The sequence below is a fragment of the Podarcis erhardii genome (genome assembly GCF_964252035.2).
Source record: "Podarcis erhardii genome assembly, chromosome: 11".
Classification (NCBI taxonomy): Eukaryota; Metazoa; Chordata; class Lepidosauria; order Squamata; family Lacertidae; genus Podarcis; species Podarcis erhardii.
In genome coordinates, this window is record NC_138501.1 from 14,138,787 (window position 1) to 14,152,518 (window position 13,732).

Here is a 13,732-nt window from a genome sequence, read left to right on the forward strand (position 1 = left end):
AAATACTGTAAGTACATTTTGTTACTCTTTCCATCCATCTAATCCATCAACTTTAGGATTAAGTGTGGAACTTTTGTGTCCAAAAGACTGTGATAAGATGTGTTTTACTTACTATCCCAAACTCAACAATATGAAAATATATGATCATAAAGTGTTTATTAGTTAGGGGATCAATGCAAATGTATTACAAGCTACGGTATATTATATGTACTGAATATTACTATCAACATGCAGCCCAAGTATGATTGCACAAGTTGATTGGAATTAACTATGGAACTACATAAAGCCCCATTTGCACCATTATGGTAGCCATGCAGTTTGCGATATATTCACTAAGAAGCAGTTACCCCCAGGTGAGCAGCCAAAGTGTCAAATTGTGCCTCTTAATTTGCAGTCATCCAGCATCTTTGTCCTCACCTGCAAGAGCTGGGAATGGTAGGCAAAGCATTACCAGAATAAGAACATTAAAATCTGCCACATTCACAATCAGACCATTAGTCCATATACCCTCAGTATTATCTACACATTGACTGGCATCAGGGATCTTTCCCAGTCCTACACAACTGATTGAACTTAGGAACTTCTACAAGCAAAGCTTGCCATTCTGCCACTGAGCTTAGTCCCTCCCCTCTTGACAACTGAAGGCACAGCAATCATTCACTGAGCTGCAGCATCTCTTCTAACCATGGTAGGAATGTGCTGTTGGTCCTATCTAGATTGGGCAGGCACATTCCCTACACTACTTTTCACTGCTTTAAAAGGTACAAACAAGATTCTAGCAGGGTTAAACACATTAGAAGTGGGATCAGTTCTCAGTGTTTCCCACTGAATTCAATTGAAGCAATTAAATAGGGTGCAATATGGGACAAGAGTGGGGGGATGCAAAAACTCCTTCCTGTCCTAGATGGTTAAGTGTTCAGCATAGCAGTGAACAGCAGTCATAACATAACATTGCACTTCCAATGCAAGTTCCAATAATTTGCAGGGGATTTTATATATATATATATATATATATATATATATATATATATATATGTGTGTGTGTGTGTGTGTGAGAGAGAGAGAGAGAGAGAGAGAGAAAGAGAGAGAGAGAGAGAGAGAGAGAGAGAATTTTCTGACACCCTAGAGAGTGATCTAATTTAGCATGCTTGTTTGTTGGTTGGTCAACAAAGGGTAAAATACTTGAACTGTCAAACATGTCTAATAGTTATTTGCAGTTGACATCCATTCACTGTTATTAATGAACTTATAAAACAGAAAATTTTCCACATTAAAAAGCATTTTTTTAATTATTTTTTTGTAAAATATAAATTTTCCCACGCATATCATGGATGACACTATCATTGTGATGAGTCAAGCCAGCCTCTTTCATCAGCACTGTGAATTAATGTTTTACTTTCTGGTGTCTTACTACTGCTCCATTTTAATGATGGTAAGGCACTTTATTCCCATATTAGAAATTTGAGATAAAAATGAACTATGCCCCTATGGAAGGAATGCATAGGTACAGGCCAAGGTTACTAGTATTTCTTTGTTTTCATGAAAGCCCCCAAGTTATTCCAAACTGCCAAAATTACACTGGCACATATAGTTAGTGGCTCCTCAGGATTGCTATAACTTCTTGCTCACCTTCCACCCCTTGAAATGATGGAAAAGGAAGCAAAGACTACCCTGGTTCACATATAAGAGTAAGTCACAGAACAAGCAAGTGCGCTGGTGTACACTACTCAACTAAAACCCATCCCCTTCCTCCCGGAGTTCTTGGCTTTTCATGGCTTGGAGAGAAATAATCCACAAGACCTAGTTTACACCTATCCCTGGTTTCCTCTGGGTGTGGCAAAAGCAGGGAGGGGGTTGGTGCACCAGCTCCCAGTGAGCCATCATTTGTTTTGACCCTGATTTACTGTTACAGGTGAACCAGGCCACAATGGGAAAGGTTACAATGGCTATTGCCTCAAGAGGTCTCCAACATGTGCCATGCAGCTTCCTTTTGCAAATACCTCATTTGCGGCACAGAAAAAACTCAATATGGAGGCCAAATGGCCGAAATATTGGGAAATTTTGGAACAAGATGGAGACAGAGTAAAACTGCAGAGCTTTGAAAAATTAAAAAATAAAGTGCGAGGTTGGCTCCATTACTATCAAATAATGGAGGCATATAATTTGGACAAAAAAGTTGGCTTCCAGGTGGAAAAATCAAAATTGGAAACAGAATTGTTAGATCCCAAAATTAAGAATTTGTCAAGAATGTATAACTTGCTGTTGAAATGGAACACTCAAGATGAAACGGTGAAATCTGCTATGATTAAATGGGCACAAGATGTTGGACATAACATTATGATGGCTGACTGGGAACAGTTATGGACTACAGGTATGAAATTTACGGCATGTAATGCTTTAAGAGAAAATTTAATGAAAATGATTTACAGGTGGTACATGACACCAGTCAAGCTTGCAAAAATTTACCATTTGCCCGAAAATAAATGCTGGAAATGTAATGAGACTGAAGGTACATTCTTTCACCTTTGGTGGACATGCCCAAGGATTAAGACATTCTGGGAGATGATTTACAATGAAATGAAAAAGGTATTTAAATATACCTTTCTGAAGAAACCAGAGGCCTATATCCTGGGCATGGTCGGACAATTGGTGCCAAAGAAAGATAGAACTTTCTTTATGTACACAATAACAGCAGCAAGAATACTCATCGCGAAATATTGGAAGACACAAGATTTACCCACCCGGGAAGAATGGCAGATGAAGTTGATAGACTATATGGAACTGGTGGAAATGACTGGCAGAATCCGAGATCAGGGAGAAGAGTCGGTGGAAGAAGATTGGAAAAAAATTAAAGATTATTTACAGAAATATTGTAAAATTAATGAAATGTTAGAAAAATGATGGAATGAAGTTATATGGCTTTAGCAGAAATGTTATAAGGAAATAGGTACAGATAGATTGTTAATGTATTAAAGGGGGGGGGGGAAACAAGGTTAGAATATGTTAAGACAAATTACAGAACAGAAGATAGAGAAAGATGGAAAGGAATTGCTGAAACAGGTAATTGAAGTGGAATACAAAAAGGGAGGTGAGAGGAGGTCGCTGAAACAAGTGATTGAAAGACAAGATTTTGAAATTATTGGATGTGATTTTAATTGTCTTGTTTTGTTTTGTTAATTTAATGTTTTACGTAGTGTTTTTGTTTTTGTAATGTATTGTATTGTTTAATTCTTTTCCTTTTCTATTTTTTCTTTTTGTAACTTTTAAACTGTCAATAAAAATTATTTTTTTAAAAAGAAGCAAATACATCATTTGCCAGTTTTCAGAGTCATCACAGGGTGTTTGTGGGTTAGATACAAACTGACCACCAACTATACTTAAGGTATGCTATAACAGGGGTTGTCAACCTGGTCCCTACCGCACACTAGTGGGCGTTTCAGGATTCTAAGTGGGTGGTAGGGGGTTCTATGGCACAAGCTGAATCCTCCTTCCATCGAGCACTGGTGAGTGGTAAGCAAATTTCACCATCAAGAAAGATGCATTAGTGTGTGATAGGTATAAAAAGGCTGACTACCCCTGTACTATAATTTTAGCCGCTTGAAAAGGTAACCTGCCAGTGCGAGTATAATCTTTCAGCAGTACACAAGATGCACAAGTATTCTTTTTTTAAAAAAAATGAACCTACATTTCTGAACTTCCTCAAAGTTGTGAAAGGATGTACAGTGGTACCTCGGGTTAAGTACTTAATTTGTTCCGGAGGTCCGTACTTACGGTAACTTGAAACTGTTCTTAACCTGAAGCACCACTTTAGCTAATGGGGCCTCTCACTGCTGCCGCAGCGCTGGAGCACAATTTCTGTTCTCCTCCTGAAGCAAAGTTCTTAACCCGAGGTACTATTTCTGGGTTAGCGGAGTCTGTAACCTGAAGCGTATGTAACCTGAAGCATATGTAACCCAAGGTACCACTGTATTTGCTAAGGGTCCGGCCTCGTTGTGCTTTGCAAAGACTCTTCTACTTACACACAACACTAATTCTTTTCATTCTTCACAACCTAGTCAATGGTTACCTACTAACCATGGGGCCATATGCCAGGTTGAATATGGCTTCAGGTACTTCAATCACTACTGAAAACACAACTGAGGCAGCTGCTAGGTCTTGCAGCATGCAGCATTTTAAACTGGTTTTAAACAAGCCATCCAAATTTTTTAAAAAACATTTCAATTCTTTTTTAAAAATCTACATACACTAAACATACAACATATTGTAAACAGTCAGGAGTGAATACCTGGTATTTACAATATATTGCTAAGTTACTGCACTATTGTTTATTCACTGAAATTTAAAGGAGTGAATTGGATGTATCAGAAACATCTTCCCATCTTTAAATTATTGTTGTTTAAAATTTTCAATAAGTGGTCAAGTCAGGTAGTGAATGGTTGAAGCCCATACTTTAGCATGCTTTCATATGTTTATAATTCATCCTATTAGTCAGTGAAGGTTTCCAACAGAACATTTGAATATATAACTTACTCTACTGGGAAAAGTGAACACATTACTGGGGTTAAAAATATCACAATCTTCTCTTTGTGGGATTTTCATCATAATATAGGAAACTTCTTGCAGATAAGTGACAGATGAAGGTATGTATGCCTCTTTAAGAAATAGAAGTCCCATTTTAAAGAGTGTTGTCACCATGTACCTGCAGGTAGGTATAGGTATATGTAGTACATAACAGATGTACCATTTAAAATGAAACATGTGATAGGGATTTAGTTAATTATATTCAAATGTTTATTTATTTATGTAAGATGCTTCTTTAAAATGTACTAACCATTTCTACCATGTGAGAAAATTGGGTTGTTTTCTATCTAAAGGTCTGAAGAAATCAAAACAAAAACAAAAACCTTATTACTGGATTTCCTAATAAATGTATTTCACACTTAAGAAAACTTTAAAAAAAGTTTCTCATGTTAAGTTACCTTTTCCCACAGCATGACAAAAAAAATGAAGAGGGTATTTAATTCTGATCTACTATTAAAAGTCAGGAAATTAACATGGCACCTTCAGTTGTCTTGTGTGAGAATCAGTAACAAATACCCTTTAAAACAAAGCCTAGTCCCTACTTTTAAAAACCAGCTTGTGAACACCACAGGAAGCATTAGGATTCTAGGAACAGTTAATAAAGTACTAATACTAAATGGATGAAGACAGTTAAAAAGAAGCTGAAATCATTCCTGAGGATACCGAGGAGGCAATCACACATGCAAGTGTATGCAGAATGCAACAGCCCATAAAGAGAAGCATGATGTAAACAAGTGCCTTTACAAGAGAACAAAAAATAAAGTTGAATTATTTTAAGCCTAATCTATGCAATATGGAAACAGTTTGTGTCACTGAATAATTCCAGTACTTAGATAAGGGGTGATGGTGGTACCCAGATGCTATGTTTATAAAAGCAGAGACAAATTAATTTCCTTTGGCCTATCTCAAGGTGACCTTTGATTGATCCCTAGTTGGGGCTTGCTTCACATTCTCCCCAGCTGACCCCGTGCAAGAAACTTCTGCTGAAAATAAACAGGAAGGAAAAAGGGATGGCGTTCACAAGAGGTAAATACTCATCTTTGTTGGTGTTATCACCGCTTAGGAAATTAACAGCAAGTAGTTTGCCATGTTTTTTCATTTGCAGATATTCAGCTGTTAATGCTCCAATTACTTTTGTAGATATATAAGCACATGTTTCATGCTCCCATGTGCACTTGGGACAGCAGACAACACATACACAAAGCAGATGGAAGAATTAGATAAAGTACAGTATTTTCCACGTGTACCTGAGAAGGCCAAGTTCATGTGCAAAGAATTAATGAAGGACAATGACATAAGGTTAGCACTCCTTACTTAAGCTCAGCTAGTTTTGGCAGCCCATAGGGGGGTTTATCTAGTCTATACCAACACCAGAGTATTGAATCAGCCTGTATGTAGCCCCTTTACCCATGCATAGCAAAGTCTACTAGACGTCTCTTGCTTTAAAGAAATATAAAAATAAAGCACGTGTGCCTAATCGCAGCCGGCTGCAACTCCAGAGCGTGTAGCATAGCAAAATAGCAAACTGGTAATGCGCAAGGCAGTTTCTTCCTCCCACATGCTCTTTAACTACAGCTCCCATCCTCCCCGACCACCGGCTATGCTGGCTGGGGATGATGGGAACTGTAGTCCAACAACATCTCAGGAACCGAAGGCTGGCATAGACGGAAACCCGCCTGTCAAAGATCTTTTAGACACGGGGATTAAGTTAGCCCGCGGGTTGCTGTCGCATCTACGACTCCTGAAAGCGAGGATGCCTCTGCTCACTGTCAAAACCGTGTTTAGGGAAGACAATCTTACTCGGCTACGAAGGATCGCCAAAGAAGGAGGAGATGATGCCTCTGCAGTTCTGCACGGCGCCGCAACCCAGGCTTGCGAGACCTGCTTTCGGCGTTTCTGCAAAAGGCACCTCTTGCCCCCACCCCTCTTGCGCCTGCCCCGCGATCCTCTGCCAAACGCAGCCGCGCACGGAGCTCGCCCGCTGGCTGCGCATCCCTCTCACCTTGTCCAGCTCGTCGTGCAGCTCCGCCAGGCTGGGCCGGATGAGCTTCTCCCCGAGTCCGGAGGCCGTGTGGCGGTAATAGTCTATCCTGGGCACGGCGTCGATGGTGTTGTGCCCGAAGGTGCGCAGGTAGTAGGTGTTGGTGTGGGTGTCGTAGTAGTAGTGGTGGTGGCCCCCGGAGCCGCCGCCGCCGGAATGCAGGCTCCCCTCGCTCAGCACCGTGTCGCCCCCGTTCTGGAAGCTCACGTTGCAGCCTTCGCCGCCGGGCTCCCCCGAGCTGTCGTCGCCGGCCGAAGGGTCCACGAAGTTCACCCGGAACCGGCCTTTGGCTTCCTCGCCGCCTTTCCCGTCCCCGGGGGGTTTGGGGGCCGCCGCCGCCGCCGCCGCCTCTTCTTCCCCCCCGGCGGCCGCTCGCCCCGCAGTCTCGGCCACTAGGTCCACCTGGAAGCGGCTCTGGCTCGGCGTCGGACCCAGCGGTCGGAGAGCCAGCCCGTCGCCGGCAGCCGAGGCGGGAGCCGGCGCAGGGGCGCCCGTTCCGCCGGCATCCCCGTCGCTGGCCGGGATGCGAGGCGCTTCGTCGGCGTCGTCTTTCAGCGGAGGAGAGCCGGCGCTGGGCGGCGTGTGAGGCGGCGGCTGCTTCCCTTTCATGGCTGCTGCTGCTGCTCCTCCTCACGCGGCTTGGAGCGGGCAGGAAGGCGGCTGGTTCTGCTGCTGCTACTCCTGAGGGCGCTTTAAACTACCGAGCGGCGCCGCGCCGCTGCTGGGCGACACTATATGCCGCACTCCGGAGGCAACGCCACACGCCGCGCCTCCTCGGCGAGGCAACCGCCCCGCGGCCCCTCCCCGCCCGCCCGCCCTCCGCGCCAGGTGATGATGAGGCCGGTGATGCTCTCGGCCGGCAGCGGCTCCCGCCTGCCTCACGCTTCCCCCCGCCAAGATGCGGCCCCTCGAGCCGAGGCTTCCACACAGCCTCGCCGCAGCCTTCCGGGAAGAAGAAGCGCCGCCGTCTCCTCACGACTCCTCCCTCCCTCCCGCCAGCCGCTGCCTGAGGGAGCCGCCGACGTCACAAGCCTCGAAAACGGGCGGCCGCTGAGGGGGAAAGGCGGGAGGGGGCGCCGCCGCCCTCGTTTCCCACACGCAGGTTCGCGCGGCGTCGGAAGGGGCGAGCGCCGGGGCGCTCCGTGTAGAGGTGGGCGGGTGTCGCCTCCTCCTCCTCCTCAGAGGTGCTCCGAGGCGAAGCCCAGCCGCCAGGCGACACCAACGGGCCCCTCGGCCGCCGCGCTCGAGGAAAGAGCGGGCCGCGCTCAGCCAATCGCCTCGCGGCTCTGAGGGCGGGGGTGGGGGGGGACTCGGCTTTTAAAGGAGCCGCCGGCGGCCGCCTCGAGGCTGCCCGGGCCGCGCGCTCTTCTCCCCGGCTGTCACTGACAGGCGCCGCCGCCGCTCGGAGGGGGACGAGGGGAGGCGCCGCCCGCTTTTCGCACTGCAGCGGCCGCCGCCTCACTGCATTGCAGGGGGTTGGACTAGATGACCCTCGGGTCCCCTTCGAGCTCTAGGGCTTACAACGCGAGGCCCGCCGCGCCGGAGGTTGACTGGAGCGGCGCCTGGGTACTCTTGCCGCGCAATGAGAGGCTATGACAGTTTTTCGGACCCGGGAGGGTTTCCCTTTAGCGCGCGGAGAAAGGCCGGCCAAAATCTCGCGAGGAGATGTGAAGGCGGCGGCGGCGGCGGCGGCTGCAGTCGCGGAGCAGGGCGGGTTCGTGTGTGGAGGAAGCGCGCGTAGCATCCGGCTGCAGTGGAGTCTTGCAAGTGCTGTGCTGCGCTGCCCGGCAAGGGGTTCTCACGTTGCAGCGAGCCCAAAGGGCTGCCGACGTGGTTGCAGAGAATAGCTGGTTTAGAAGGTTTACGCTTTGGATCTATTTAAACTTATATCTGCTTTCTGAAGTTCTCACACACACAAAAGTTTATTTAAGGTATTATTTATATTCCGCTTAGTTACACAAGTCAAGTTAATAATAATAATTATTCTACGAGGCTGCTATCCTCAATTTAAGGCCTATTGACCGATTTGAGATTGACATATTCCATAGAATTTATATACCAATTGATTGTAGAAAAACCTCTTAAGTAAACATGGGTTGGAATTATTATTATTATTATTATTATTATTATTATTATTATACAAGGCTGCTATCCTCATCTTAAGGCCCATTGACCACTTTGAGATTTACTTATTCTATAGAATGTATATACCAGTTGAATGTAGAAAACCTCAAAGTAAATGTGAGTTGGATTAATAATGATGATGATGATAATAATAATAATAATTTTATTTGCACCGCCTTATCTGGCTGGGTTGCCCCAGACACTGAACAAGGCAGATACTATTTTTCACCAAAACAAATGAAAGAGCATCAGCACTTCTAATTCTCATCAGCCAAATAGCTTGCCTTTTGCTTCTGATCATCACCCAGCAATAAAGCAGCCACTGGATAGTTGGATCTGTTTTTAGGGTGAATTCCCTGACAGGGCAGCGGTGTAGTCAAACAGGCCTGGGCAGTGCCGCCTTTGTACTGAAAGTGCATCATAGAACATGACCTAGAATCCCTACAATGTGCAGGGATTGCTTGGCAGACAAAGAGGATGTGGAAAATGCTCCCTGAAGGCACAAAATTTGGCCTACAGCAAAATTTGCTCCTTCAGGAAAAGGCAAGAGGTATTTTCTTGGCTGGATGAGCTTACCAGTAGACTTCGCCACTTTATATATAATGTCTATATTTAGGTCCGTTTCTCATGTTGGTTTTCATTTGTCCAACCATTTCCTTAGGTTCAATTCTGACTCCTGTCCCACTCCACGCTTTCAATTTTAGAGCATGTCTATGCAGGGATTCTTATTTATTTAACTAAGGCTCCAGTGTGCTTATTTAAAGTGCATTGTCTCTGCAAGCTTTATGACCTCATGCCCATTCCCTTCTTCTCTAATATATATGATCCGGATGCTGGCAGTACCATTGTGAGTTCAAAAGTATGTACATCCTAAGGTTTAATGGTGGCACGGGAATCTTCCATGCCAGGATGTTGTTTACAAATCCACAAACCTAATAAACATGTGCTTAATTGTTGAAAAACAGTAGCATGTGAAATCCAGAAAACCATACAAAACTTCACATTTCCCCCCAGTTCGTATTACCTTCATTTCTGTTTTCATGAGTTGATTTCTTCCATTGATTTTGGCACTCAGAACTCTCATTATGTGTGATCTGAAATTTATCTAGATTGTGAGTCACCATGTCTTGTTTCATCCTATTTTAAAATTATTTGCAGCTTGGTGAGTTGCCAACTTTAGGTCATACACAAGTCTGGTTCAGCTTACTAAAGTCATTGAAAAAGTGAATTCATAATATGAACTTGATATTCTCTTTTTACACTGCCTGCCTGCCTTATTTGATGTGACTACCCTTGCTGTTGCCATTTCCCAGTGTCCTACAATGAGTGCATTTTTAAATATTGGGCTGAATCCGGACTAAATTGCACTGAGTTCCCTTTGAAATCAATGGGGATTAAGCCATGAGGCTAGTCCACTGAAAATATAAAAGTGGTTAAAAATGAATGACAATTCTATTTTTAAGCTTAGCAGCCTCTACTATGTTCAAGGGAACTGAACAGCCTATTCCATCCTAAAATTCTGGAGCTTGTTCTTTCAGAAAAAGCATACGCTGCACTAATGGGTTAAATTATAGACTAATGGAAGCAGTTTTGCAGTTAAAGTTGATGGCCATTTCAGTATTTTCTTATTACAACCGGGAACTACAGCAACATGTTGCAGAGTAGTTCTACCTGTAATAGGAGTATCTCTGTTCTGGGTTCAAGTTAGACTAGAATTGGAGTCTTGTGGCCTTATTTAGGCCGGGGGGCGGGGGGTGGTGTTCAAGAGGGAAAGGGAAAAAAACCATGCCTTTTTCTTTCCTCTACCCAGCGTTTCCCAGCTTTCCTATAGTGCTATGGCTGCCAGCCTATGTGTTGTAAAGCTATACATAGTGGCCTGCAGAATGGGAAAAGAGAAATGTGCATTTACCCCTTTCCTTTCAACTGAAATATCCCTGCATATTGCACGGAAGAGAATTATTTATACCTGCAGCATGTATCTCCACACTGGTAATAATACTTCCCTCTAAGGTTCTTACCATAAGTTGCTAGGACAGAGATGCCAAGCATGTCTGTCCAAATAAATGCTGAGAACTACAATGTTCATGGTCCCTGACCATTGACCATGTGGCTGGGACTGATCAGAACTGGGAGTTCCCCACCTATTTCTTAGGACCTTGAGTAGCTAATCCCCCAACTTCCAGCCCCCCAGTTTTATTTTTCTCAGCTGGCAAGTCAATGCTCTGTATGTTTCTCTTTTTTAAAACATTTTCATTCACAGATTTAAATATTGATTCACAAGCACATTTCTAGACTGCCTTCCGGCCCTTGCAGCAGTTTACAATAACAGTCGAAACAGGTAAAATAACTAAAACAAATTAACATGTCAAAACAGAATTTGAACAGTCAGAGGAAGTTGAGAAGTTCAAAAATTAAGAAACATTTTATAGCCAGAAGGGGAAAAAAGATACTGACTGCCTAAAACATTCAATTTATATTTCTGCCAATCATATCTACCGTAAAGAGTCACAAGCATGTGCAAACACTCCCTTATTTTGGGGTGGTGTCATCACCTGAATTCACCATTGGTATACAGTCGTACCTTGGAAACCGAATGGAATCCGCTCCAGAAGTCCATTCAACTTCCGAAACCCAAGCGCAGCTTCTGGTTGGCTGCAGGAACCTCCTGCAGCCAATCGGAAGCCCCATTGGACATTCAGCTTCCAAAAATAGTTCGCAACCTGGAACAGTCACTTCTGGGTTTGCGATGTTAGGGAGCCAAACCGTTCGAGAACTAAGCTGTTCGAGAACCAAGATATGACTGTATACGATAAAGCATTAAAATCCTATTTATTGTACTATTACCCGGTGCAAATGTAAGAGTGTGCATGTTCCTTTCTTTGGTCCTCCTGCTGCATTTCTGTGAGCAAGCCATGGTTTGTTGTCTGAACTTGTGCTTTGACACCAAGGATTGTTGTAGCCAAGGATTGTTGGTTTGTCTGGGGGAGACAGACAACAACAACAAGCCCTGGAACAGATGGGGACTTGCTAAGCCAAACCATGACTTAGCTTGCAGCAACAGGACTGGTGGGGGTGGGAGCAAAGCTGCAGTCTCTTCTCCAGGAGCGCACATGTTTGGACTAAACTTTTGTTTGGCTTAGTAGCACCTGCAAAGCGAGCCATTAAAGACAGGAAATTCAGCATGGGAAGAATCTGTCTTGTAAAGGGCATGATCTGACGATCGTTTTTCAAAATAAGTTCTCAGGAAAGATGATTAATAGTTAAAAAGTTGAACAGAGGTACATGTATAAATTACTAACGGGGGTAAAGCAGAGGGGTGGTTTTGCCATGCCGAACCTCAAGTTGTAATTTGAAGCCGCATGTCTGTGCTGGATTAAAGAATGGATGGTACTAAATTATACAGATATACTTGATCTTGAAGGATGGGACAACTGTTAAAGTTGGCACTTGTATCTATGTTATAATAAGGTAAAAGTCCACAGAAGATTCTTAAATCATATAATCTGAAAACCCTTATACGAGGTATGGGAAAGATATAAAAGCCTCTTGGAACCTGAAACACCGTGGTGGTTCTCACCATTAGAGGCCATCTTGGTAAAGAAAAAGAACATGGAGGGGAAATTGGCAACCTATAAAGAGTTATTGAAAGAAGAACAGGATCCACTTAAATCTAAAAAAGTTTGAGGAAATAGGTAAAAAGTTGAACAGAGGTACATGTGCCCGACGCCAGCAACCATTTTTGCGTCTCTCCTACCCACCCTAGCATATCTTATGCTTTGTCCTGTTGGTGGTTCAGATTCGGTCAGCGTTTAAAGGAGTTTACAAGGGTGTCCCTTCAGCTTGTTTTATGAAGACCTGTTATTTTGTGCGGCATTTCAGACTTCCCATTTAAAACAAGCCATTTGATTGAAGTTGTGGAAACCGTGTCTAGTTTGGCAGGCTGCGGCTTCTGAGGTGGAGCTTGTTTCCCCAAATTAAAATGGCCATCCCCAGAGCGAGGAGATGTCTTGCTGCATGCTTTCATATAATTTCTTTGCCCATTGCATGCTCCCGGGGTTTCCTTTGTGTTTGCATGTGATGTGGTGTTGCATATCTCCACCCCCATCGTTCTGCCCGGACACCGAGGTCCAGCACCAAGGGCCTTCTGGCGGTTCCCTCATTGCGAGAAGCAAAGCTACAGGGAACCAGGCAGAGGGCCTTCCTGGTAGTGGCGCCTGCCCTGTGGAATGCCCTCCCATCAGATGTCAAAGAGATAAACAACTACCTGACATTCAGAAGACATCTGAAGGCAGCCCTGTTCAGGGAAGTTTTTAATGTGTGACATCCTGGTGTATTTTTGGTCTTTGTGGAAGCTGCCCAGAGTGGCTGGGGAAACCCAGCCAGATGGGCGGGGTACAAATAATAAATTATTATTATTTATTTATTTATTTATTTATTTATTTATTTATTTTTAGCGCAGTTTTGTGTGACATGCCTCTGCATTTGTTTGCACGTGTCGTGCTGCTGTGAGTGTTTGCGTATATTGTTCTGGCTTCATGGGTTGCTGCACTTTTTTTTTTTATGTCGTGGACAAACTGGCTTGAGTTAATTATTCATCTGGTAACTATTCAGCCAGGTAATATAAATAACAGTCACATATATTATTCTATTAGTAGTTATTCTCGTGTCAAAGCTTTTCAATAGCTTTCTCCGACTCCATTACCAAATAAAGCTTGGTAATGCATGGGGATCTCTTTACAGCCTGGCAGCCCTATTCTCTGGTGGGCAATCTGCTGTGGCCCGCAGGCCAGGGATGGGCAGGGCCAGAGGCAAAAGCGGATCTGGTCATGCAAAATGAGCAGAACAGTGGGTAGGACTCTTACCTCTGTACAGTAGATTGCATTCCAGCTGCGCAACGCCAGATGTTTCTGCCCAAATGCACTCCACACTTTTCCTCCCTTCATCCAGGCAAGCGAGAGGCATTGTTACAGTTTGACGACACACGCA

General features: G+C 44.3%; 1 protein-coding gene and 1 long non-coding RNA gene across 3 annotated transcripts in view; both read right to left on the bottom strand.

Moving 5' to 3' along the window:
• Window positions 1-7,604, bottom strand: part of SLC12A2 (solute carrier family 12 member 2) — a 48,466-nt gene extending 40,862 nt beyond the window's left edge. The window contains exon 1 of one of the 2 annotated variants that reach the window (XM_081880347.1): window positions 6,584-7,604. In XM_081880347.1, the coding sequence (XP_081736473.1) occupies window positions 6,584-7,231 (648 nt within the window). In that variant the 5' untranslated portion in view covers window positions 7,232-7,604. The remainder of the gene's footprint in view (window positions 1-6,583) is intronic. The other variant, XM_081880346.1, reaches the window with a different exon arrangement.
• LOC309352265 lies at window positions 1,183-3,608 on the bottom strand. Its single transcript, XR_014161211.1, has 2 exons — window positions 3,308-3,608; window positions 1,183-2,000 (listed from the first exon to the last, which is right to left on the bottom strand). It is a non-coding gene; the product is annotated as an uncharacterized lncRNA (long non-coding RNA).
• Window positions 7,605-13,732: the final 6,128 nt, after the last annotated feature.